This window comes from Coloeus monedula (genome assembly GCF_965178545.1).
Source record: "Coloeus monedula genome assembly, chromosome: 1".
Lineage (NCBI taxonomy): Eukaryota > Metazoa > Chordata > Aves > Passeriformes > Corvidae > Coloeus > Coloeus monedula.
Window position 1 is genome coordinate 7308613 of NC_138781.1, and position 24048 is coordinate 7332660.

Genomic DNA, 24048 nt, shown 5'->3' on the forward strand with positions numbered 1-24048 from the left:
ATACCCTTTGATGTTCTAGAACAACATTCTCAAAAGAAGCAGTAACTGGTGGAAGTTTACATTTAATTACACAACAGGACACCACACACACACGCCATTGCCTATGTTGAGCTTCTCCAATTTCATGTGTGTGTGAGGCCTGCCATTCCACCCACCTCTGACACCTTTGAAAAATGTGAAGCTGTTTATACAAATGATAACAGTGTTGGCCTGAACCTTTCCTTATTGGCAGCTCCTCACTTGTCACAGCATGTGGCACCTGTCTGGGTCCCATTCCACTGTTTGTGTATTTAAACAAAGACATGCAAAACTTTCTGGAAGTCTGCCCATGCACACACACACACACAGAGCAAAACTGAAAAGAGGACCCAGTCCTACAGAAATTGTGAGTACAATAAAACCTTCCCAAATTGCACTAGACATTTTGCTTAGGAAGAGGCTCTGCTTTCTCGTACATCCGTTCCTGATATTTAAAGCTTTCCGGAGATATACATCACATTTGCTCCTTTCAAATCTGACCTTTTAGCTGAAAAAAAGGAAAGTACACCCTAATACATATTAAAATTTTTGCAAAATCCATAAGCAACATTTCTCAGAAGAGGTACTGAGCTAGTTATTGCATAGCATTAATTCACAGCATGCTGTCTGACAGTCAAAGGTATTGCCTAGAAGCTTTGTAGCACTTGTGATACTCAGAAAGAACAAGGAACTGTCCTTTGAGCAGCTGTGCAGGAGAGCAGTTTGTTCACAATAGTTATGTATAAATGTGTATTTTACACCTCTAGGAAAAGGAGGGATATTACAGAAGGGAGAAAGGCTGCCTGTTTGCCTTGTCTGGCCGCTGCCTTTTGGTGACAGAGGTCATCTGGGTGAAAAGAAGGGTCTGCCCAGAGATCCAGCAGGTATGCTGAGATGGGAAAGGAGCTCCTGGTGTGCTGGCCACAGAGAGATGGGCACACTGTCCCTCACATGCAATGCACAACAGGCCAGTGTGTGAGGAAGGCATCTGACACCAGCCTGTGGCTGAGCACCAGGGGTGATGGAAAGAAAGGTGGGCAGCCAAAGGTGGCTGTAGCCTTCTGACCTATCAAACAGCCTTTGAGCATGGCTGGAGTTGAGAAGAAGCTTGAAAGAGAGGAGGCAAAACAGGCAGTGAGGTCAGCTCCTTGCTCCTTTTTGTTTGAGTTTTCTGGATTTGTGGGGGGTCTTTGTTCGTTTTGTGTTCTGGAGAGCCGGGTGTTGTCAGCTCAGCCCAGGTTTGTTTGGGACCACTGACTTCAAGGATGAAGAGCAGGCAGATGAACCCAAACACAGGGTTGCTGTCATGCCTCTAGTATCGAATGAAAACCAATATGGGCATGGTTTCTACTCAGTTCTCTCAGCATGTAGCTGTGATGTCTGGATGCCGGGTTTGTGACTTGGCACTCAGATCTCAAACCCCTGTGCCACTTGCACTGCTGCCATGCTGCCATCTGGATCTGCTGGGCTGGGAGATATGAATGCAAAAAAAAAAAGGTGGCACATGCTAAATCCTGTCCTTCCATAAGCCCAAAGAGGCCTTGCAGTCCCTGCAGTTGGATGTGGACACAACCTGTCCCCCGACTGCTTTAGACACCCTGAGGCACACTTAGAGTCTGCTGCTCAGGACAGAGTGGGCTGCCTGAGATCCCACAATTACATTTCTTTCTCCACAAATGTCTCCATTAGGGCCAGAGGAATGGAGCAAGTGTTCTTAATAAGCCCTCTGACCTACCTGTGTGTTAGAGGAGAGGTCAGGAAATCTGATTTTTTTCACTAAAATTCATTGATGGGTTTATTATTTAGTTATTTGTTTTCTCCCCAGCTTTGTGGCTGAGATAAATGTAGTCCATGATCTAGTAAAGAACCCCCTGCAGCTCTTACAGCCCAAAGCAGGGGACAGGAAGGGAAGCTCAGCTCTTTTCTTAGAGAGGCTCCTAAGTGTGCAAAGCCCAGATGCTGCCTCTCCCTCTTCCTGCTGTCCCTCATGAGGAGCTGGAGTGCTGTGGAGGAACAGAGGTGGTGCAGCTCCCAGACTGCCTGTCCCCATCCTGCAAAAAAGGAGGAATAGGAGGGGCTTCCCACCCTGCTTCTCCCCAAATCTCCAGCACAGAGGTTTGCTTGTGCCTGTCCTTATGGCCTCATGGGGGGAAGGGGGTGTCTGTGTTCCTCCAGAGGGCATTTGGGAAGCAGCTCCTGGAACAGGCACAAGCCCAGGGCTGTGTGTGGGCTCTGAGCTCCTGCTCTGCCCCTCCTGACCTCCCTGGGTATCCAGTTCTGGGGACTTGCACCACGGTGGAAACTAATTGGAACAATTTCCTGGGTTCCTTGTCGCCTCTATTTTCCATTTTAATAAATAAAATTATGTGGAATAACTTGGCATAATGCTGTCACACAGAGGGATTTGGCTGAGGACTTGTATTGATGGCTTTTGGTATTTGGAAGCCACAGTGAACAGTGTGATTGAAGCTTCAGCCAGACTTGGCAAAAATATGAACATTGAAGAATATAATTTAATTTGGTAAAAATGAAAGTTTGTTCTGAAACACCTTTTAGTGGAACAAAACACTGTTCATAGGTAATTTTCTGTCATCTCAGGTAGCTTAGGGGCTTCAATTTAGTACAGCAAAGAAGACTTTTTTCCCACAAATAAATGCCTTCAGAGTCTGATTCTGCTTTTCTAATCATAAGTGTCCAGTGTAAGTTTAGCACTAAACAATATTAAAGATAGCTAAGGCTGCCAGTAAGCCTCAGGCATGAGGATACTGCCATGAGGAAAGATGCTGAAACACACATTCCTGCTGTGGAAATACTGAGAATGTGGCCTCCTCTTTTCTTTAAAAGAGCAAATGTATTTAAAGCTGACTGAAAGGTTTCCATGAAAATATTATTTCAGAAAAAAATTGAATGTTGACAGCAAATTATTCATAGAGGGTGACTGCTTGTCATAACAAAAAAAAATTACAGTTGATGGGAGAAAAGGAAAGCGGCAATGTATTAATCAAAATTGTTGGGTTTTCAAAGTTGTTAGTTTTCCTCTAAAATTTTCAGCTTTGATATTGCCATGTTTACAAATGACACTGTACATCCTTTCACTAAAAATTAAAATTAGTATGGGCCAGCTATGCAACACCTGAGGGTTTAGGGTTACGTCTCATAGACTTTTCAAAAATATTTCTGCAACCTAGTGGCTGATTCCCACAGAAATTCTTTCGTGAATTTCTGAAGTAATCTGTTTGAGCCCTTATAAGGTTAAACACCTTTCTAGCTATGGTTTTATGTGACATTTTTTAAGGAAATAAAAAGATAAGCTGTAAAGAATTGGCCATTTTAAATACTTTTTAAAATGTAGCTCATGATTTCAGAAATGTTTTAGTGTTTAGCTCTCGAATATGACACCTACAGGTGTGTTTGCATGACTTATGCTCTTTTTTGATCAAGTTATGTTTGAAAATGTGTGTTTTGGACCATTTATTGGTCTTTTTGTAGTTGTTAAGACCAGGCATACATAGCAAGGAGGGTTCTGTTAGTGAACCATTAGGTGGTCCTTTTATAATACCGACAGTGGGAAGGGATTTGTGTGTGTCAGAAAGCTTTATGTGGACTGTTTCCAAATGAAATACGACATGTCACTATCCACAGTTGCTGTACTTCCAGATACATTTCAAAGCTGAATTAATGGTGGTTTATTTTTGAATGTTTTACAGTCGAAGATAACAGCTTGTCTCAGAAGAAGAAGATAACAGTGGAAGATCTCTTCAGTGATGATTTCAAGATTCATGACCCAGAGGCTAAATGGATAACTGGTGAGTTTTGAGCATTTTTTAGTATCTTTTCTTTGCTGCCTTGCTCTGTGGACATTGCTTTTTTTATGTCCTTCTTAATTCCTCCAGTTCTTTATGTTGCTCCTGAAATTACAGAATCAAGGAGTGGTTGGGGTTGGAAGGGACTTCTGGAGATCATCTTGTCCAACTTCCTCCTCCAGCTTCTAGAGCTGTTTGCCCAGAATCATGTTCTCAAATCCCTGTTTTCAACCTTCAAATTCCTATTCCAGTTTTCCTCCTGTTAAAAATACAAACACCACTGTTCTAACTTTTTATCTAGGGCTGCCCAGTGGGCTCATAGATAGGCACAGAAAAATACAGCCTTCTTCTCCAAGAGCATTCAGAACTTAGTAAGCCATGTAACACATGGTTGGAGGAAGTGGTTGGAGCACCAGCAGTGATTATTTTACCATTAACAAAACTGGAGGTTTATATTCCCTCATCAAATCCATTTTTTCCTGGCAGAGAGGTGAAGCAATGCTAAGCAACAGGCAAACAGAGGTCCAGCAGCAGCTGGGCTGGGGCTTGCACACGAGCCATGTGCTCTTTTTATCCTCTGCTGCCTTACATTTTCCAGTCAGAGGAAAACCAAATAATACTTGAATTAATGTATGTTGGCTTTGCTGGAGTGGAGCTACTTTGGGGGATGTAGATTCCAGCTCTCACTGGAAATTGCTGCAGTCAGAATGAGCTTTGGTGAGAATAAAATGATTTGTGGTGTGCTGTTCATGTGAGTTCCAGTCCAACTCCTATTATCACGGAAGTTATTAGCTTTTCTTTTGAATTTAATGGGGAACTGGATTGAGCCCTTCCTTGTGTTTAGCTTTCCTTGTCTGCTGTGCCCATTGGGAGCAATTTTAATACCTGTAATGAAAAGAGAGAGTGTTAAAGGGTAGTGCCAAAATAACACGTTCCCCAGCTGCAAGTTCTGCCACCCACTCAAGTAGAGGGGAAAGCTGCTGCAGGCAGTAAACACCTCCACAAACACACCTGCAAAGTGCAGGAGCTCTTTTCCAGGCTGTGTTCTCTGTGGGAATGGTGCTCCCCACAGCCACTTTCTGGGAATGATGATAATGGAAATGCTAGCTGCATTGCAGTCCAGGATTTTTTGTCTAGCATCCTTTTCCATTTAGCATGGATATCCCTGATGACCCTAATGAAAGGAAAGGTGTTTTATTGAGACCTTGACTGCTATTTTCTTTATTTGCTGGAGTATAGCAAATAGAGCATAATGGAGGCAATGATAATGAATTAAGTAAACTTTTGCAGGAACAGAGAATGAAGTATTGCCATAGAGCTGGGTATAATATGCCCCCACTGATGGGTATCACTTTATGTGACATAAGGCTTGTTTTCCACAAAACTGCGGTCTGCTGTGAAAAAACCAGCATTTCTCTTGCTATGGTCAAATACTAAAGTCATATAAAATTTTATTAAGACTCCGTTCTTGACTGTTTTAAAAACCATGTCTGTCCTCTCATGTACCCTTACTGACTTCAGTGCAGTCTTGCCAGATCTGAAATTACTAAAATATTGTTTCTGTAAGAGACAAAACACAAAGACATATTGTGAAAATATACTCAGAAATTTTAGCATTACTTCCTCCATTGCTTTGATATGGACAAACACTGACACTGATTTTAATACATCTAAAGGAATTTTATGAAGCCAACAGATACCCTGAAGATTTGCCCAAGGGTGACTTTGCATTTAAGGGCAAGATGCTGATCTATAATGTCATTCATCCAAGGGCCCAAAGCCATTTTGCAACATTAATTGCTTTTCTGTATTATAGTTGGATTTTTCACAGCTTTCTCTAGCTGGCTAAGTGGTGAAATTGTGATTAAGATGAAAGACTGGTAGCCAGATTCCTAAGCACATGTTGTTATTGGTCTCTTAGCTTTCAGTATGCAAATGAAAGACTCCAAAAATACCAAAGCCAAACTAATTAACTTAGTATAACAAGATTGCTGGAATGCCTTAGCAAAAAAAATTTGCTTATTTTAAAATACCTAATTTAAATTTGGATGTCAGCTCCCAAACCTAGCTGATGCTTTGCAGGGATCCACACAGGTGTTAAAATACAAGTAGCTGTTCTGTGTCCTTCTTCCCCTTCCTCCCCTGTTAATCATACAGCAAAATATCACAGTCATTCAGAGCTCTGCACACTTCAGTCCTCTTGGCTCATCAAGGCTCTATTTCCTTCCTTTCCCTCTACATTATTGGAGAAGAGAGGAGCTTGGTGGCCAAAGATGAAGCATGCTGCATGTTTTAGGAGTATTTGAATCATCTGAGGGATCTACTCCCAAAATAATTCAGTCAGTAAAATATGTGTCCTTCCCAATAAGCAAGGGGCTGATTCAAACACTCTGAATGAGGAAAGTCTTTCCTTTATCTTGAGTGAATCTTAGAGAAAGTGTTTCAATAAATAAAATATTTATATTCAGGGTGACACTTAAAACATATGCTGAAAGTTCCTCGAAATTGATAGGATGAGCTCATGTTTTATTACTATTTTCTTGATTCTCAATGAGCATGTGGAAAAATAACGTATTTCTAATCAACAGCTTTGTGTCATTCTATTGATTTTAAAGGAGGAAAGAAAAAAGAAGAGAACCAGTCTCAAAGCTGACATAACTACACTTTCAGTGTAAAGATTACAGGCTTTGGCTCATTTGTGGATATGTTTGCATTTTTTTAAATTGGAATTGCAATTAAATTTACTTGCACAACGTCAGAGATGTGACAAAGTTGTAAATTTGAACGTTAGAATTTTTGTGGTGCCACTGTAATTTCAAATTCCAGTTTGCATTTTTATCTAATGGTTTAAGAAGAGGAAAGAATAATTTGTTTAATTAGCATGTGTCTTCTACTGCTCTGAGCACTGTTGTCTTCGGCTCCGTTAAGAGCGATCCAGAGAGGAGCGAGGCATTCATGGAGTGACAGAACAAGGGGCAATGGCTTCAATCTGGCTGAGAGTAGGTTTAGATTGGATATTAGGAATAAATTCTTTACTGTGAGGGTGGTGAGATCCTGGCACAGGTTGCCCAGAGAAGCTGTGGATGTGTTCCCTGGAAGTGTTCAAGGTCAGGTTGGATGGGGCTCTGGTCTAGTGGAAGGTGTCCCTGCCCATGGCAGGGGGTTGGAACTGTATGATCTCCAAGGTCCCTTCCAGCCCAGTTCTGAGATTCTATGATTCTGTGACTAGAATGGACTGCTCCAGAGTTTATTTCCAGTTTCACTTCCAGGGACTGCTATAGGTTAGGTTTTCCCTGTAGTGTGAGTAAATGCTGACTTCATTGTGCAGGTTTTGTTATTCAGGACAGCACAGCATATATGTTATACTACAATAGGTGTAAAGCAGTGAAGTACAGGAAGTTTTGGGCTCTGCTGGTGGTTAATTGGCACCCCCTTGCCTGGCAGTCCAAGTGCAAATAATCTGAGCTGTGTCTCTGTTCCAGCCCCATTCATCCCACGCCTTCTCCTGTGCTCCTCTCCTCATCTCTCCATGCCTCTCGCTCTGCTGAACTTCCCTTTCCTGCACAACTACAATTATATTGTCCATATACTTAACAAGCATATGCGCTCCAATCAGTAGCTCTTTTCATACTTTGTATCATAAACATAGTATTTGAATGATTCCTTGTTTCATATCCCACTCCATAGCCCATCAGGAGTGTCCTGTGCTGGCCTTTTCAGCCATCCCCCAGCTGACAGGTGGCCTACTCGTTAGTCTAGTCTCTAATTGTTTAGCAGTTCTGCTCATGAGCACCACATTACCTTGTAATTAAGCTTCACAATTACTGGGCTTTTCCTGTAATTTCTCTCACACAGCATTTTAGGTCAGGTTTCTGAAAAGCTCGATGGGATGCTGTAATGATCCTGTAATGTTTGACAAAAAACAGGACAAAGAAATTTGTTGTCATTTTGTGCTGAAGAGCAGCTTGGTCCTCTGATTTCTCCTACATACAATAATTCATAGTCATTATTTAGACCTGACCTGAGAAGCCAGTTGAGTTATGCATTCAGGTTTTGTGGCCCTTTAGAGCTGCAGTGCTTCTTGCCAGCTGTGAATCTGACCCCCAGCATCCTGGGAGCACTCCTGCCTGATGGGGAGGGAGCGAAACATAAAAGAAAACAGTGGAGACTGAACTGTATATGCCACTTGCGGAGACTTATGCTAATCTTCTGTCTTTTTACTTAATGGCAAAGGTATTTTGCCCACATTGTAAGTACTTGGCTGCTGTTTTAGTTAGAAAAAACATCAGAGCAGCCTCTAATATCCTGACAGAGGTTATTGTGATGGATTGGGTGCAACGTGTCATTCCTTACTTTTTAGAGGTTGTTTTTCCAGCCTTGCTGTTGGCATCTTGCAAGACAGTGCATTTTGCACTGGCTCTTGTCAGGATTTTGGGCTGGTGATTAAATAGGTGACTGGAGGTTTTAATTTTCCTTACACTAGACACTGGCCAGAAATGGGGAGACAATCCTTGCAGAGGAGTTGTAGCCAAATGGGAAGAATAAAGGTTGAAGTGAAGAGCACAATATATTCAGGCAGGGAGGAGCACTGCAGTGAGGTGTAGGACACCAAAGGACCCATTTAGGGCCACAGGAACTGGAAAAAATGTGAAAATCAAGCCCTTCACTCTATGGTCCCTGCCCTCTCACTTCACCTGCAATATTGGAAAAATAATATTTATTCTTATGTGAAGACGAATAATGAGTAAATTAGCAAGAGGCTCCAAATGACATTTTCAGAAATGTCTCAGTTCTTTGGAAGCCTGCCACTCAGTGAGAGCCAGGACCATGGTGTGCCCAGCTCGCCTCTGAGAATGGCAGCTGGGCTTTTATCTCAAAAGTCCCTTTGAAAAACACACTAATAACTAATATCTAAATATAAAGGAGTAATTATTTTATCTTTAATACTGAAGCACACATGTTCTGTTGCGTGTTTTGCTAATAACATCATAGAGTTTCTGGGCTCTTTTAAATTCTAGTATTGAATTTAATGACCTAGAACTAATAAGTTTTATTTACCATGCTGAAAAAAGCATCGTGTAGTAACTGAGGTAATTATTTTGGTTTACCTTTAGTAATAATGCTCAGATCAACAATACTTAGATAGCCCAAATGCCCTCAAACCTCTTCTCTGCAGTGTAAATCCATTGCACTGTATTGATAAAAGCACTGATGCATTTCAAATTATGCAGATGCGTACGGAGTAAATGAATTATTTATAGGTTGCTTTGCATAGATATTAAGAACTTTGTAAGTGCTAATATTTTTCATTATGAGAAAGATTTGTGCTAAGGTGCTGCTTTGATAGCTCTTAAGACTAAAATTACCCTCCTAGAAGCTACAGCATGGTTGACTGGCGTGCAGGCATCTCTGGGCTGCTTCTCCACGGGCCAAAAGATTCATAGGATCATTAAGGTTGAAAAAGACCTCTGAGATCATCCAGACCAACCATTAACTCAGCACTGCCTAGTCCACCACTAAACCATGTCCCTTAGCTCCACATTGACATGGTTCTTGAACACTTCCAAGGGTGGTGATTCCACCGCTTCCCTGAGCAGCCAGTTCCAGTGCTTGACCAGGGAAGAAATTCTCCTAATGTGCAATCTAAATCTGGCACGACTCAAAGTCATTTCCTCTTGTCCTATCACTCAGGAGAGGAGGCCAGCTCCCACCTCACTAGAGCCTCTTTTCAGGTACTTGCAGAGAGCTACTGACAGCTTGCAAGTGACCATCCAAAATGTAAGGCAGAAGGAGCCTTTCCCTTGGCAAGGTTGGGCTGTCAGATGAAAGGAAAACTCATCTTTCTCTGTTGTCTGAGGGGCAAAGTTGTCTTCCTTGGGCACTGCAGCTTGCACTCTTGTGCACGTTTGGGATCTGTGTTAGGAAGGAGCTGCTTCCCCCTGCAGGCACCCTTGAGCCCCAATGCCACCCCAGTGCCTGTCTTGTGTTAGAAGAATGTAAGGTAGAAGATGCTCACAGGTGGTTTTGTTAGTGTAAATCTGGTGAAGGCGTAAAGAAAACTGGGTTACTCTATCAGAATATTTGCCCACCTTGCTAAGTAGAAATATTAGTTCATTAATTTCAATGTGTTTTAAATATGTGTTTAAATGACTTAAATGAATGGGTTTACTGGTCTTAATGGTTCAAAGACCACTTTCTCCACTCCCAATTCTGGTCTGTCAAACTTCATATCCAAGCTCTTGGCAGCTTGTTCTGAAGTATTTTTTATGAGTGTTTTGGTTTTTAAAATGTTTTTGAAATATTTTCTGAGACACACAGCAAGGTGCCTGGGGTATTGCACGTTGGTTTGTGGTGCCAGAGGTTTCAGTGAACTTCCAGTCCCTGTTACAAAGAGCCCCATGGCCTGTAAGGATGACCTTATGCTGAGGTAAAGACACCCTAACTAAAGGAAAATGCTGTGTGGGCCAGAAGAAAATACAGAGGAAGGACTAAGAAGGCTCTTCTGGTCTAGCACATCATGGGGATGGCCTTCAGAAACCTTCTGTTGTGATTCATGAAGATATGGATGATTGTTAAGTGAGTTTTTAGGTAGTGTTGGTGCCAGTGGAAGTGTCCATGTACTTTAGATCTGGTCGATTACTATTCTTAATCTAAATGCCTTCATGAAGTGACATCCTGTGTTGCCAAAGCAGAGTGGGTAAGGCAGTGGTTGCTCCATCACGACTGCCACATGGAGGAAGAAGTGAGGAATATGTTAAACCATTTGAACCATAGTTTTGATTTTAGATCCCATCTTGGATCATCTTCTTCAGGGATTTCTGTGGATCTGTGATCTGAGAGCACTGAAGAGAATTTGTCCTACTCCTGCCTTTCAGCTGCTGGGCAACTGCCCGAGTTCAGCAGTGACAGTAACCCATTCACTGAAGACAGGAAACATAGGAATTAATGGCTTTTTAAGATACTATAATAGGCCGTGGAGGAGAGCATCCCTGCCATGTAGCTGTTTTGTTCATTACTGCTAGAGAGAATGAAATGAGAAATCAATTTGGCTCTTTCAAAAATTAATACAGTCTGCAGGAGCAAGCTGGGGAGGAGTGTGGTGCCGAGGCTTTGGCAGTGCCTCAGTGCCCTCTCCTCTGCAGTGCTGGAGTGCTGGTGGGACACGTGCCCCTCTTGGACTGAGATGATAATTCTTTGGTGTTTACAGCAACTTCTGAATTTAGAAGGAGAAATGTGCTGGATAAAGTCCTGTTTGGGAAAAATATTGCACCCTGGAAAAGCAGAAGTAACACTGTAATGGTCAAATAGCGGTTTCGTGTGTGGTGTTTTTGAGTAGTTTGATGTCTTGAGGGCTCAAGATTTCCATAAGAGCCTAACCCTGTGTTTGGAAGCCTCCACAGGTAATCTAATTTCTCCAAAGCCTGCTGAACTCTAATCATTCCCCTGCCTGTCATGACTGCTGTTGAGCCTCTGAGTCAAATGTCCTCCTGAGGTATCAACATATGGCTTTAGTTAGAGAACATCTAAAAACCTACATGCATTAAAAAGTGGCCTCAGGCATTCAGTGTCATAGCTTTCTATTTGTTATGTCTCTGCATCTTGCCAGGATGAGTGAAGAGTCTGGCCCAGGGACAGGGCTGGTGGCGTGAAGGTCACCTGGGAGAACTGAGATGCAAGGAATGAGTGATGAGGAGAACATGGGCAATGTGATGCTGCACAGTCACTCAGGGGAGAAGCCCAGGCAAGCAGGGAGGATCTTGGGGGTGTTCCAGGTGGAGCAGGAGCTGGAGTTTTGAAAAGAATGAAAATGAGTCTGGAAGTCAGTACTGCTGAGAAGTGGCTTAATGGCCTATGATGAAGAGCTGGAAAATACATTCAGTTGCTGTGGCAGTATCAAAGAGAACACAGTGAATCAAAGATGGCTGGAAGAGGCAGGAAAATTTCTTGGACTTAATTTCTTCTTGACTAGGTTCTGCTAACACCTCCTGCCCATGACTGCCTGATTCTGTTTGCACCGATTTTTTTTTTTAAAACAAAGGTGGAAAAGTAGACTTCCCCCCAACAGGCAACTTCCCACTCTCACATGTTGGACCAGCAGGCTGCTTTCCTAGACTTTTTATAGTCATTAACAGAAACAGATTCCCTATTTCCATTTCAAGCCCTACTCCACTAAAATTAGTGCTTTTCCCTCAAAGTAGCTCAGAAGCGAGGCAGTCCCCCCTGGTGTGACTGTGTCTGCCAGCGAGAAGCAGCTTCAGGGAATAATTTGAAGTTGTAAAAGGTGTGTGAAAACTAGAACAATTTGGGCTCCTTTGTGTGTTAAATTTGTTTGTAGATTTGAGGTAGAAATCCCTGAGAATTATGTAGAAGCTGTCCCCTTTGCTCCTCCCCATCAGCTGTGTGTTGCTCTAAGGTGCACTGTAGCGTTCCTTGGCTCAGTGGTCCTGATGGTGAATGCAAACCTGATAAATTCAGTGCTGGTCCTTTTACCTGCCAGCAGGCAGACATGCAGCAATGACACTGGATTCACAGTGGGGAGCCTTTTGATTAAAAAGTAAATAAATAAATGAAGGAGAACAGCAGGGATGGAAGTGAGAAGGAAACGCTGCCACGGGGAGCGGTAGCATCTGTGAGGGACTTTGAAGAATGTGGCTCACAGCAGAGGTGTTTCTGAACCACAGACACACAACCACATGCACAGTCCTGCCTGTGTGCTGAACAGTTTAAATACTGTCAGGAAAAGGATCAGGTTTTTTTCGTCCTGTTCAAAGTGGTTTGAAATCAAAACCCCACTGCTTTCAGAGCCAAAGGAAAGGCACTGGTTTTTCAAGAGTTTAACTGGGAGAGGGATTAGGTGTTCTCTCAGTGGGTGTTAGTTAAAAATCCATGTGAATAGCTACAGGTAGAGTGTGACACCAAGAGATGCTCTTCCCCAGCTGACACCTGTGTACCAGGTAAGGGTGAGCTCCCAGCTGTCCCCAGCCCTTGGGGAAGAGGGAACTGCTGTAAAAAAAATTGTCTGTGATAAGCCTTAAAAAGGATGGCCTTAATTGCAGCCCTGCTGGTTGAATTTGTACTAAAATAAAGTTGCTGGGTTTTTTTCCTTTGCTTCTTCAGAGGAATGTAACACAGGCAAGAGGAGGGAGAGAAACAGGAGCCATGCTCTACTCCTGAGTGATGGAGCAAGCTGGACACAGCAGAGGGTGATGGTCTCCCTTCTCAGATGCTTGGCAATGTTTCACCATGAGGAGGGTTACTTTTGGATGAGAGTAAGAAATTTTATTTTGCTTGGATCCAGCACTGCTTAGAAAGTGTGGGTAGATAGGAAGGAGACTCAGTTTTGAACTGTAGGTAAAGAAGCTCAAGAGAGAGGGTTTGCATGAACTTGATGAAGGTTTTCCTAACAGGCTGATTTAAGGATAGAAACATTTTAGGAAAGTGACACTTAAGAGTTAAGCACCCAGGAAAGCACAGATGGAAGAAATGAGGTGCATAATTGCAGGCTACACTGAGCAAAAAGCACATTCAGGGGAGGACTGTAAAGGGATGATGGAGAAAGGAGAACTCTTCAGGGTGTTTTCAGGCCTCTTGTTAATCCATTGATCCTAATTACTACACACTGCTGATACCTGCAGTAGTGATTTCCAGAAATGTTTTTCTTCTAACACAGTCCATCTTTAGGAACCCTCCATTCTCTAGGATGCAATTTGCTTACTTACTTTATTTATTTATTTATTTTTAATATTTTAATCAAGGTAATTTTCTGTTTTTCTCACTGCCTTGCCCAACTTTGATTCCTTCTTGGAGATTTTTACTTGGTGCAAAGCACATTTTCCTGACTCACTAGCTTTCCCTGAGCTTGCTCCACTGCTGTTGGACACTTGTTGAACATGGAATGCTTACAAAGGATTAATTAGAGCAGTATATATTCTACTTGTTCCTTTTAACTGATATTAAATAAATATATGCTGAGATACCATAATTAAATAATTTGAAGACAGGAAATACTGTATTTCTGGTGATTAAACTTTAGATCATGTCTTTGTAACTGAAAATTTAGCAGGCAAAGATTTACTTATCTAAGAAAAAAGTCCCCGGTGAGCTTGGACCTCCTGACTGGATTAAGCTGTTGAATGTCTGACAAGCACTTCTTTTTTCTTTTTTTTTTTTTTTCTACAAGAAATAGCACCAGACTTATATAACTCATTAAAAGAAATTTAGAACAAGATAATTATCATTGATCAAGGGAATGTAATTATACTTTAAAATCTCACATCAGTGGAAATTCAGTTAAGAACACAGGAGACCAAAGGTTTGCCCAGCCTCAAGTCCTGTTTCCATGAGAGACGAGGTGTGTGTGCACAGGGATGAGCAGGAGGGCAGTGAACCTCACGCACTTTTTAGCTCAGAGAATTCTCAGATCCTCTTGTATATTTTCTGTTCAGTTGCCCAAAATAGCTTTCTCTTCTAAGACAGTTTCCAAGCGTCCTCCAGAGCCTCTTGCATCCACCATTTCTTTCATCAATGAATTTCACTGACCTAAGACCTCTTGCATGGGGAAGGGTTCTTGGGAGCTTATTTCTATTTGCTTTGCTTGGTCAGCCTTAGATCAGAACCTTGGACGAATGTTTTCCATTTCTAATACGTAATTTTAGAGGTTGGGATGGGAACTACACAACTTCTCAAAAATTCTCAAAAATGTTCAAATTATTTGAGTTTCAGGACATTTGAAGACAAGTGTATGCACGCAGTATAATTTGTTTGACCCTAAAGAAAAGCCAGATGATTTTGCTGTGTATTAGAGGTAAAATCTGTAGGTCCCTATACCAAATCATGCCACACAAAATAATCATGATGTTATAAAATCATGTGATTCAGGTCCCCAGCAGGGCTTCATAGCTTCATGTGAAATCAGCTCTGGGTCTGCTGGGTATGATGCCAAGATTTCATTTTGCTACTTGACTTAAAGTCCCAGCCTCTGGGGACAGGTAGCACACAAAAATACTCTGTTTCAAAAAAGCAGTCTAATAAATAAACACATTTTTAGTCCTCAAAGATATTATAATGGTTTCTAAATGGTCCTTCAAATGCTAAAATTATTTGGAAGGTAAATGGAGACAATCCAATGTTTAAATTCATTAGAAAAGATGTTTTAAAAATATCAGGTTCTTTTGAAGGCTTGTACCTGATTTCCAATGCTTAACTTCCATAATAATTCACAAAATCTGGGTAATCCTCTTCAAAGCATTTTAATTTTTCAGGGAAGGCAGAATGGCGGGGGTGGGAAAAAAGTGTAAACAAAGTCTAGTAAGAAGGCAATGGGACATGTCGATGTTCAAGCCAAGAAAAGTTAAAAAAGTCTCAGCTCAGAAGTATTTCCCCCATAAGGGACAAAAGTTTGGATCTGTTGGATAAATGAGGGTTATTTTGGCATGCACTTGACTCTATAAAAATTGACTCCACAGTGAATGGTGGTGAATCCAGCAGCTCAGAGAGACTTTGGTCTTACTGCAGTTGTGTTCCATGTGGTCATTTATGCAGACTAAGCCATTCCAGGGTCCGGGTGCAATTGTTGGCTTTGCCATGCATTCACTGTAGGAATATCTGAGTACCATGGTATCTTCAGGCAAGCTGAGAAGAACCACCAAGACGTGGACAAACATCTAAAATCCACCAATTCTGCCCAGACGGTGTCCAGAAATTTTTCCAATACTCTAATTTGTTACCACCCTAATAAACACTTATTCTCTGCTCAGCAGTCAACTTTCCTATTTCCTGGTGGACAGGAGCCCATCCCTGCAGCTGGCTCTGGATGCTCACCCGCTGGCAGCAGTGTTGGGGAGCAGAGCCAGCAGGGTCAGGCTGGCCCATCGCCCCACAGAGGGGTTAATGCACATATGCTGGGCCATGTGCAGCAGCTTCCACTGTCTGCTACTGCTTCAGCTGATGGACTGACTCATTTTACAAGACAAATTGCTTGGAATACTCATGCATAAGCCAAGATGCTTATTAACAATTTGGAGGTATTTTTTCCTTCCTTATTCTCCTTGGCAGGGGGAGCAGGCTGTGAACTGTGACATATAAAATGCCTTAAAACACTTATTTAAAACCAAAGAGTATATACGTACATATGTATATATGCTGGTTTGGCCAAATTTAGAAATATAGCCTCTGAGAGAAGGCAGGTCACCACCCCTCCCCCACCAGGTTCGGGAAAAATAAATTTTCCTCCAAGGAAAGTGAAGAAGATAAAAACTATTTATTTAACAAACACATGGGAAAAGGAAAATAATGCTAAATAATAAAATCTTTCACTGTGGAGAAAAAACCTGGGAAAGTGTTAGAGTCCTCCCTTTGGTCTCCTCGGAGCTGGGGCTTGGCCCAGGGCCAGGCCCTCTGTGCCTGGTGGAAAGTCCTCCTGATGTGCTCTGAGGTTGAAGCAGTCCAGTGGAAAAGGGAGAAAATCCGAAATTCCCGGGAAGGAAAAAAATTCAGCTCTCAGTCTCTCTCCAGAGAACAAGAAGCTGAACCACTGGCCAAAAGCTGACTGGAAAGCAGCAAGCCGGGAGCCTCCTCGCTCCCCTGCCGCAGCTGGGGAAAAAAAAAAACCTGCTATCTCTGTGTGACCTTGAACAAGCTGCAAACTGCGTTGAAAAAGTTTTGCTCAGTTTTCTCCTTCCCCCTCTCAGGCTCAGTCTAGAGGCATAGAAAGGCACAAAAATTAATTTCTGGGCATAGGGCAGTGATATGGGATACACATCATAAGGTCAGCCCAAGATAGTATATTTATTCCATGCGTTTCATATTTTATTTCTTCCAGGTGTCAATTTCAGGAGCAGCATTTGTGAGAGTTTGCCATTACCTTTTGCCTTGAAGCCGATACTGGCATAAGATATGGCCTTAAACCAAATTAACCTTTAACATAAAAGCATGTTCTTTATTATTATTTTCTAATTTTAATGCCTCACAAAAGAAGATATTTTTAAAAATATATACCAATAATTATAATATTCTTGATTTCTTTTCCCAAGGGGCACAGAATGGCTAATATAGCTAAACTATCAAGCCAGAAGACTGAATAAGAAAACAGGAGAGGGATTATTAGAATTCCATAATTTATATTTGCTTTCCTTCTTCTAGGGCAGGAAACTGAGAGTGTAATCAATTTTCTGTTGAAATCAACTTTTTTTAGGAGAAACAATATTGAACTATACTCAGGAGAGAACAATACTGAAAACAGTGTGTTTTTATCCAGTTTGAGGGACATTATCACCTTGATCACTGCAGTGAGCTTGGGTTGCTCCATCCAAAAAAGACAGATTGTAATGGGAATAGAAATGGTCCAGAGAAAGATTAAGACCATGACAGAAGCATGGAAATGCATGATAAAAAGAATCTCCCTGAGTTATAAAGAAATTATGTAAGGATAGAAAATAAAAAAAAATATGAAGAAGTCAAGCTCTTTCCATTGAATAAGGTCATTCTTTGGATTTAATCTCATCTGCTGAAAGTTGTTAACCCATTGAGAAGGTGTTATTGGACAGAATATTGATGAGAATTGAAGGAAGGAGCAGTCATTCTTTTGGTGTAACTATTTTTCATCCATTGCACTTAAACCAGGTGTTTCTATCAGCCCTTTTGCTTCTGCACCAGCATCAGCACAATTGTCTTCTTAGCAACAAACCACTGCTGCTTCAAGACCAGCAGAACAAAGGCAGTAACAGATGGATGATGTTGGTTCCATGGGAGAGAGAGGAATAGGAACAAGAAGAAGTGAAATGAGGAGTTCAGGAATCTTTTCTGGGCTTTGGTACAGGACTCTGTGTAGGAGCTGACCTAGTCACTGCAGGCACACCAAACCAGTGTGTGATGCTAAGGAAAAGCTCCTCACTCATCATGGAATCATAGAATGGTTTGGCATGGAAGGGAACTGAAATATCATCCAGTTCCAACCCCCCTGCCACAGGCAGGGACATATTCACTAAACCGAGTTCCTCAGAGCTCCATCTAACCTGGCTTTGAACACTTCCAGGAATGGGGCATCTACAGCTTCTCTGGGAAGCCTGTTCTGTTGCCTCACCGTCCTGCTTAGCTGGCAGTAATTTTTTCATTCCTTCATCAGTTGGTTTAAAAACAATGGGATTTTATGTATAATTACAAAGTGTTTTGTAGAGGGATTCCTTATGGAACAAGGGCATATGATACCCCTGGAAAAATTGGACAACCCAGAGTTGCTGAGGAAAAACCCCTGAACTGGCTCCTGGCTGCAGGCAGGCCTGGAAAGCACCTGGCTGCAGGCAGCCTTGAAAGTCCTTGGCAAAGTTATACACTGGTCATCTCCCCTGCAGATTAGAGGCTGTCTAGAGGGACTGGGTGTGCATCTTTGCAAAAGTAGATATAAGCTTGTGTAGGTAAACAATAAAGCAGAGAACGATGCTCAAATCGTATCGGTGCATGGGTCGTTTCTCTGGCCAGCTCTGCAGCACTCAGTCCCTAAAGTGTTTCTCCAGTAGTAGCTCCCTTGCAGTTGAGTGCAGGAAGACTGTTCTCACTCAGGTGCCATTTACCTCACCCAGTGCCATCTCACTCAGGACACCAGTCCTCTGCCCAGCATCAGATCTAATTATTTATTAATGGTTCTTTGCAAGTGTTGAAAGTGTTTCCATTGCCTCTGTAACAGGGTGCCCTCTTGTGACCACTCCAAAGCGAGTAATCATACACTGGTTATCAAGATGTGTCTTGGGGTCTTGGATTTCATCTCTTGTCTGTCTTGATTTTCAAAACCCTGAGGTCAGGGTGATGGCCATGTGATCACAGACTCCTCATACAGTTAGACTTCAGCACAATCATGCCTTGCCAGGCACATCTGAAATTACAGGGTGACATCAGAGGGATTGGGAAATATTGCACACAAAGATAATTGAAACTTTACCGGGAGCTGCACACACAGCATAGCTGCTTGTTAATATACAACAGTCTCCTTCAGTCTGCACTGAAATTTAAGTAATCTGCCTGCAATAGTAATAATGGAAACCAAGAAAAAACACTTTATATGTTCTTTCTGTCCATCGTGGCCACTAACAAGTGCAATTTGGTTAGGGGCAAAGAGAAGGAGCCACGGGAATGCACAGGGAAATTGAGTGAGTGAGCTGTGGGGTCACATTTTAATGAAAATTTATTCATGGATTCCTTTTCTTAGTGTCAAATGGATTATTACATTTAGGTGTAACACTTTGGATTATGCACTCCCCCGTGTGGAGCCAAACTAAATGAGGCAGGTAAGACCCAGTTCATTTGGCAGATAAGAGGGAGGTCACTGACTGCACTGGACTGGGAGTGCTTGGAGCAAGTGTCCCTACATGGAACAGGCAAGGTGGATGCAAACAAGGAGGAATGGTATCTTGGGCTCTCATCTGAGCTAGCAACTACAGTGGAAAAAGCCCTGGAGGTTTCGTATTCCCAGTAAAATCTGTCATTGTGTGTTTGGGGCTGTGCGCCCACCCCAGTCACTTTATGGAGCTGGGATAAGCTGATTCCTGCTGCCTGTTGGCTGCACTTTTTTTTTTCTCTTCAATTGCATGATGAGACTGAAAAATATGTAGGGTGTGGATAAAAGCATCAAGGACCCTTTTCTGGGAAAATAGTTGTCTGGGGTTAAATTGCTTTTGGCCTGTGTTGAATGTGAGATGTTTCCAGCAGGGAATCAAATGGATGAGTGTAATCTGCTGTCTCCAGCTGTCCAGTAACCCAGGGGTCATCTGCACGTTTCCTTCTATAACATCTAGCATTTGAAAAGCACATGGCATGAGCACAGCTGAGCAGGAGAATAAGATGGCAGAGAATTTTTGGGGGAGATTTCTTGGCTCTGGAATACACCAAAGGCAACTCAGTGTGGTGCACTCCCCTCCTCCCCTCAGTCATCAGAAAAATTGAGGGCAGCAAGCAACAAGGTGTGAGGTTTCACTGCTTTTGCTGTGGTTTTGCAGCAGTTTTGTAATCAAAATGTTTTGCCCTGGATGGATTTAGAGCCGAGAATTTCTCATTCATTTTTTGCCTAATTGTAGTGTCTCTCTTTTCCCCCACTCCATGTTATAAAAGCAGATAGAAGTAGGGAAGGGAGTTACGTGAAGTTGAAACAAGTTCTCGGTTTCTCACATGCATTTCAGCTTTTCATGCCTGTGCCACTGAGTTGTGATCTGAGACCACAAAGTTCCCAGATTTGGGCTCTTTGAGGACGAGTTCAGCCTCACAAATGAGGCAGCAGCAGAATTTTACCTGGTTTCAAACTGGGGACCAAAATTTCAAAGGTGTGCTCTGCCTGGATTTCAAGCTTGGTGCTGAAATTCCTTTTGTTGTTGTTGGTTTTGGTTGGTTTTTTGTTTTGTTTGAATCTTGAAAGATTTGGGATTAAATAAAAAAGAGAAACAGACTGGTATTGCTGATTTTTATAGTTTTAAGTTTTCCCAAGACTCAGTCCTCTTCAAGCTTTTGACAAGTTAATTTACAAGCCTGCTAGAGGTGCATGATGATGTGGGAATTTTCCTGAGCTATAACTGTGGTTTTTTTTACTGGTACTACTCTAAAAGCACTATATTGGTGCACCAAGTGCAACTGCATTGAGATGATGAGCAATTAAAACCCCTTCTTGCATAATAAAGCACACTCTATCATGTTGCACTTACTTAACATACCAATGCAATGTGTTATACAGCATTTAGCTAAATTACAGTAAATCACCTATTTAAAGAAGTTTTTCTTTCAGCCTTGCGTGTGGGGAAAAAGTGCTGGGAACAGTAAAAGGATAATGACCTATAATGGCAGAAAGCTAAAAATGGGATTCCAGTTGTCTCCTGAAATTAAAGGCTGTAGCAATGTTGTTAAAGGCAAGCTGTTCTCTGTCCCCTGTTGCTCCTTGTATCAGCATCACAAAGTCTAAGAAATTCTTATTTATTTCTACCAGGAAAAGTAGCAAGGCAGAAGAAGAAGGAGTTACTGGTGGGGGCAGGCAGATTGAAACAAGAGACAGGGTGGTGGCAGGGGCTCTGAAAATGTACAAATGCCAAAGTCTACAGGGACCATCCCTAAGGACCAGCTCACTGAGGGCATGATGAAGCTGTGGGTATGGAAATGGGATTTTGGTGCTATTCCCTATTCATGATCCTTGCCTCCCACTTTCTCTTACCCCAGCCTGCTGTAGGCACTAGGGGACAGGAAATGGGAAACTTTCCCTGCATTTTCTCTCTGGGAAGCAGCTCAGTATCAAAACAATCTTTGCTTCTGCCTTGGGGAGGGAACTTCAGAGTCAGTTGTTTGTTGGGTACTTGCTGTAAATATCAAACAGATGAACTGCAGCATGTCTGAAAGAACAACAGATCACAGTATTAAATGCATCATCACAACAGCTTTATTTCCACCTGAGTTTGTCATTGCATCCCTCTGGACACCTGAATAGGCTTCCACTGGGGACTGATTGTGCTTTTATTTTGCATTATGATCTAAGTGGTGAAGTTTTGCAGCAGTTATTGAGCATGCACAGTCCTAGCATTTGTTCAACATATGTTCTCAGTGTTTCTCTGAGGAGTAAATTCCACCTGCCCCAAGGAGTGTAGGTCTTGGGGGGCCACTCTCCTACCTGACTCGTTAGGCAGATACTGTTCTAAGTGAGTCAATAATCCTACAGGCCTAGTAAACAAGATGCAATTTCCCCTTGCCTGAAAGCAAAGTAAAATAAATATTTCCACAAACCTGCCTGTGTTCATCCTTCTCCTAGCTCATACTGTGCTGCACCTTACTCCTCGTTTGGTGCTTCTTCATGTTTGCTGGTTTGGGGTATTTTTTTTCTGACAGTTTCTGTTTCCTCTGTGAATTTACCCTTTCTGTTGTTTTCTGCTCTGCTTCCATTATGTCCAAAAACCTCAGGCTCCCTCTCTCTCAAAACCAGTCCCTGAAGATAGCAGGCTGTGTCTGAATATAGATACTTCTGCTGCATCTGGCAGGATTAAGGGGTTTTAGCATCTTGGCCCCTCACACAGCAACCTGTTAACCACAGCTTGTGCTATTCCCTCACCTGTGACACTCAACACATTTTTTACAGGAAATTCAGAACCCCCCCAGTTTATTTTCCCTGTGAGTTGCTCACCTGAGCTGTGGAGGTGGCTGTACTGAGCATCCATGCCTGGTGCTTCATGTGCTGCTGATGGGCTGCTCTCTCCCCTCAGGCACTGCTGTGTTGCTGGTTGTGGGTGTGAATGTCGATAGCCACAGCTGAGCCACAGCCTGCCTGTGTAGCCAGCTCAGTCAGGATGCTCTTCCCACAGACACTGTATTGCAGTGGGAGCTGCCAGCCTCCCCCAGTCCTGAAAGCGTGGGCAATCACCACAAGCCAGTAGGTTTTTCCTGTGTGCTGCAGGTCATCTATGGATGGTCTGGGTTTGCTTTCTCCAGCTTGACCCGTCTCTTTGGCCCTGGTGTGTGTGTGCTGGGATGAGAGCTGTGACATGCTCAAGTCATTGGGCACGGCCTCTTCTTTCCCCACTCTGGTCTCCATCCACTGTTCTGGGGCTCACCTGGCCCTTCAGAAGGGTTGCTGGGATCCTAGACAAGCAGAAATCTTTTTTTCAGTTTTAACTCCACTGCCTGATCCTCATGTATCTTTCCAAAGGAATACAACTGTACTACATAATGTTGAAAGTACGAATTCTGTCTGGATAAACATCTGTCCCACTATTGCAATCTTCCTGCCTGTTATCTTGTTAGATGGTGAGTGCTATCCAGGTGTTTCTGATCAATACCTGCCTGGGAGGACTCCAAGAAACCCTTGGCTGGTTCAGGCGTTGCTGTCACCTCAGTGAAACGTGCTGTGCCAGTGCAGAGCTCCCTCCCAGCAGCTCTGCACGTGGCTGGGTGCAAAGTGCCCTCTGTCCCCAGGGAGGGATGAGGGCTCATCCCACACGACCTGCTGCTGTCTGCTCTCTCGACACAGCATAATATGTTTGCCAATCCTGCTAGTATCTGGAGGCTCATTCATCTGAAATGGCTTAAAACAACTTCAGGACTTAAATTTCCTTTATTCACCAATCTTCCTTAATCTTAGGGATTGAGAACAATAATTCCCTAGATGCTGGCTTTCATCAGACTGAGACTCATTCAATTATCTTTCATATCTGTTGATCAGGACTCAAGAAGTTGCCTTTTCCAATAAATCTGTGGCTTTAAAAGACTGGAGTGGCCTTAATGGTCCCGACTCTACCTTCTCTCTTTCACTATCTGTCTCTGCTGACTTGCTGCATATGAATTTCATAACCTCTTTTTGTCTACTTGTCATTCATCCATTATTAAACTGATAGAAAACTACTATTTCATTAAAATACTTTTTAGAGCTGGATTTAAATGTTTTTTTTCCCCTCATATTTTATCACTCAGTTTTGCCTTCTGTTTTCCATAATCTCTGATGAATAATCAAAGTTCCCCTCACAAGCACGCAGGTCCTGCTAAGTATCTTATAAACCAGTCTCCCCTCTCTGGTAGTGTGGACTTCAGAGAAGCTGTACTGCACTAAATTTTTGGGCACTGAGCTATATTCCTGTTGATGGATGTAATTCCTTCAAATTCTTTGCACTGCCAACACTCAAACTTGCTCCTTCTAGAAGTAAAGTTGTCCCAAACCTTCTTGTCCACGGTGGTGAGCTATTTTGTCTGGTGTCCCATCTGACTGTCTGTGCTGTTCCTGGCCAGGGCTCAGTGGCTTCAAGGGACACGAGCTCCCTCTCACTGGGCCTGTTTTCTCTGCCCATGTATTTTCTGACTGAATTCAAGACAGAGAAGCAGATGGGGTTTCTGATTTCACCCGTTCTGCTCAGCAGGTTTTTAAAAGTTTCTCCCCCGGCCTCTCCATTCCTCTGCACTGACTCTGTACAGCCCCAGGGCTGCTCCATTATTTCTGGTAATCATTGTTTTTTGCAATCAGTCACCTCTTTTTTTAAGTGTGACTACATATCTGTGTCTACACTCACAGACTGAAAATATATTTTACCACCCAGACAATTTCCTGGAAGTTGGAAGAGGGGTGAGGAATTGGTGAACTTTGCTATTGAATCATAGAATTATAGATAGGTTTGGGTTGGAAGGAACCTTAAAGACCACCCTCTTCCTACCCCACTGGACACCTTTCACTAGACCAGATTGTTCAGAGCTCCAACCATCCTGGCCTTGAACACCTCCAGGGATC

The 24048-nt window shown here is 42.6% G+C and overlaps 1 protein-coding gene across 1 annotated transcript in view; it reads left to right on the plus strand.

Moving 5' to 3' along the window:
• Positions 1-24048, plus strand: part of DPP6 (dipeptidyl peptidase like 6) — a gene marked incomplete at both ends in the record, with an annotated part of 396779 nt that overhangs the window by 235263 nt on the left and 137468 nt on the right. Inside the window, one exon of the mRNA XM_082277080.1 lies at positions 3726-3824. Within this exon, the coding sequence (XP_082133206.1) occupies positions 3726-3824 (99 nt within the window). The remainder of the gene's footprint in view (positions 1-3725; positions 3825-24048) is intronic.